The sequence below is a fragment of the Capra hircus genome, chromosome 14, assembly GCF_001704415.2.
Source record: "Capra hircus breed San Clemente chromosome 14, ASM170441v1, whole genome shotgun sequence".
Classification (NCBI taxonomy): Eukaryota; Metazoa; Chordata; class Mammalia; order Artiodactyla; family Bovidae; genus Capra; species Capra hircus.
Genome location: NC_030821.1, coordinates 15,570,883 through 15,574,378, shown reverse-complemented (window position 1 = coordinate 15,574,378; position 3,496 = coordinate 15,570,883). Strand labels below are relative to the sequence as shown.

Here is a 3,496-nt window from a genome sequence, read left to right as displayed (position 1 = left end):
TAAGACAACAAAGGTTTATTTTCTTACTCTTGCTACAAGTGCACTGTCATTCATTGTAATCACTCAGGAGCTGAGTCTGACAGGAAAGCTAGTGTCTTAAGATTGCTGGTCACCGGCTGGAGGTGAAAGAGAAGCGGTAAAGCGTGCATAGGCTCTTAAACATCTGTGCAGAAGTGACACCCAGCATGTCTATTCGCGTTTCACTGGCCAAAACAAGTCGTATGATCACTTCTAACTTCAGGTGGGCAGGGAAATTCTATCCATCATGTGCCAGCTTAAAACTCTGACTGGTTCCACGTTGCTTTTATTTTATTTTATTTTTTTCGAAATTGTTTATTTTAAAATTACCTTCCCAACAAACCATGAAAACACTTGGACGTTATTTTATGGTTTTTCATTGAAAACATAACTACATTGTAAATGGAGTTTTAATGTTAGACAAAGAATTGATCAAAATCTAAGGACACTATTATGTAAGGACAATACTAAAAATGGATAAGAAGTTTCATTTGGTGAGGTTAATCTCAAGGATGCATAACCGTATCATGTTGGACGGATTAAAAAAAGGTAGTGACCTTGTGCTTTTCTTCAACTAAGGTCCTTACCAAAACCTTAGGTTTTATACAGGTGTCAAACTCCCACCTGGAAAGGGATAGTATTCTATATTACACCTAAGTTTACCTTAAATAACTGAAGCCCAAGGCAACAGTTGTTTAACTTAACAGTCAAATAATGACTACATAATTTAGTACATTAAAATAAAACTAGACAGTAATAACTGACTGTTTCAAAAAATACACAACTGGGGAAAATTATCACTGTACAGGTGTTAAAGTGACCACTCAGAAGGCTGACAGTGCAAGACATGCTTTTCCAGTTACAAGCTCAAAACAGGAGTGCAAACGAAATTAAAGCTTTTGGTGAAAGTTGAAGGATAAGGAAAGCCTGAAATTAATATTAGAAAGCTTCCCTCAGGTCACCCCCCAGAAATGAAACAATCAAAATGCTTTTTCATAGTACAATTTTCTTCAGTGAACTGTTTTTCAATGGCAAAACAACTGCATCCCATAAGTTGGGTTCCCTACTCACACCACTGGTCACAGCCGCAATGGATCAATGAGCACACACCGTGGTGAGTCAGGAATAGTCATAGTTACCAGAGGTCTGATATCAACATAAAGAATTTGGGGCTCTGTCTTAGCCAGTGTACCTGAACCCTACAGAGAACAGCTAAAGCCGCAGGCTTTAAGACTCTCTTATCCTGTAAAACCGGAGGACAAATGGACATACAAATAGCACTCCCCCTCACCCACCGAAGCAAGCTGTTGTGGTGGAAGATGTTAAGCGCTTAAACGAACTAAGACACTGCTCTAAAAAGTGGAGAAGTGTAGAGGTTCAAGATCAATACCAGTGCAAGAGCTTTTTTAAGTGAGTTGACTAGGCAACGCATGCATGCATCCATGCAAATGTAGGTCATGGCCCCAAAAGAGAACTGAAAACATGTATGTAACAACTGGATAAGTCCCTTACCAGTAGTTTATAAAAATATATAGTCAATACTGTAGAGGCCCCTTCTACAGTCAATACTATGGAAGTCCGTTTTAGTTACCCATTACTTCAATACCAAAAAGCATTTACTACTTTTCAGACATTCCAGACAAAGGTCACTTATAACAAAAAGTCAACTTTTTTTTTTTTAAAAAACAAGATACTGTCCATTTAAAAAGTAGGTCTTCTCTTTCAAGTGAACAGGACATTTCCTGTATTAAACTTAGTTTCTAGTCTGTCAAGACTGGTTTAAGATCCTTATGTAATGTGCATATATGCAGAAAAAAATTTGCTTTAAACATTATCTGCACACAAAAAAGGTTAACTTCTCAAAACATGATAGAATAGGTCTGGTTAGTACAAATCTATTGCAAAGTAAAAAGATTCTGTGCATCAGTTCAACGAGGAGAAGCAGGAAAAAAAAAAAGTCCCAACCATGAGAGTTCAAGTTTAAGTTGTGTTCTGAAAGCCTAGAGCTGAGGGACACCGTGTCGTGCAGTGTCCAGATAAGCAGAACTGGTCAAGCTACAAAGCCAGGTCTTCCTCTGGCGCTAGAAGCACATTCCGATTTACTTTCTATTCCGGAGACGTTTAGATTTCCTAAGAGAGTCTATGGCTTCTGCGGCCTCTCTTCGTTTCCGAGGAGACTCTTCACTCTGCCCAGACCCTGAGGAGTTCCCCACTGCGCTCTCCATTACTTCCCGCAGTTTGCGCTCCAGCTCTGCCAACCGTGCGTTCTGCTCACCTATGATCTGGGTCTGCTCTAGCAGTTTCTGGTCCTGGTCTTGAAGCTGTTTCTGCTGTTCTTGCACTTTGGTGCGAAGCTCAGAAATTTCACGCCTGAGAACAGTCACCCCAGCACCATTTGTCTTAACCTGCTGCTGGAGTTTGGTAACCTCTTGTCTTGAAGGGTTTTGCTTGGAGAAGAGTTGCATTGTAGTCAAGGCTGCAGAAGGTCCTGGAACTGGAGGAGAGCCCATGAGTCTTCCAGATACATCTGATCCTGGCAATTTCTTCTTTAGAATTGGAACAATCTTTTCATCAAAGTATTCCATTGCCATGGAGGAAATATCCCTTAACTCTTGAAGTACTTCATGAGCTCGCTGAGGGGCTCTGGTAGAACTGACATATCTCAACACACGATAAATCTCATCAATCACCTTTCCCGGGATGAAGCAACAGAGATTGGAGTCCACATACTTCATGAAAGTCATATTTAATAATGACAGCCTTGTTTCAACAGCAGCGAGGATGTCTGCATGCCGAGCTAATGAATGGTTTCTCCTTTCTGACTCTCTCCTTGGGAGCTGTGCTTTAACTTGTTTCTGACATAGATTATGGTACCTTTCCACCTTTAGAAATCCCTGATTCAACATTCTCTGGCAGACCAAGTCCATTCTTTTACAAACCAGACGGAGCTGGCTAATTTCGTCGTAGGACATAAAGCTGAGGATGTTCTCGATGGCTACGATGGGCAGCGCCACCAGCGTGTTGTTTTGAGGCAGCTGGTCCGGAGCCAGCGCCGGGGCTGGGGGCGCCTGGGACCCCGGCTGCGGGGGCTGGGGCGGGGGCGGTGGGGGCAGTCGCTGGGTAGAGGCAATGGCCGAAGGGGAGCCGCCGTCGCCGTGACCGCCGCCTCCTTCCTCAGCCATCCGCTCCTCCGACGCTGCCGCCATTTTGGGGGTTTGATTCCTTACCCCCTCTGCAAGGGGAACAGGGACACTTCCGGTGCGTCACTTCCTTCTCTTGAGCTGCCGGGAGCTGCTTTTATTTTTTGAATGTTATTGAAGTATAGTTGATTGACAATGTTGTGTTAATTTCTGCTGTAAAGTGATGACTCAGTTTTACATACATTCTTTTTCATATTCTTTTCCATTAGGTTTAATCACAGGATATTAAACATATTTCCCTGTTCTATCCAGTCATTGTTGTTTAGTCTCTTAAGACG

The 3,496-nt window shown here is 42.4% G+C and overlaps 1 protein-coding gene across 1 annotated transcript; it reads right to left on the bottom strand.

Moving 5' to 3' along the window:
- On the bottom strand, positions 326-3,266 carry LOC102168924 (F-box only protein 28). The gene has a single exon (XM_005689311.3). The coding sequence runs from the start codon at positions 3,222-3,224 to the stop codon at positions 2,118-2,120; it is 1,107 nt and encodes a 368-aa protein (XP_005689368.3). The 5' UTR covers positions 3,225-3,266; the 3' UTR covers positions 326-2,117.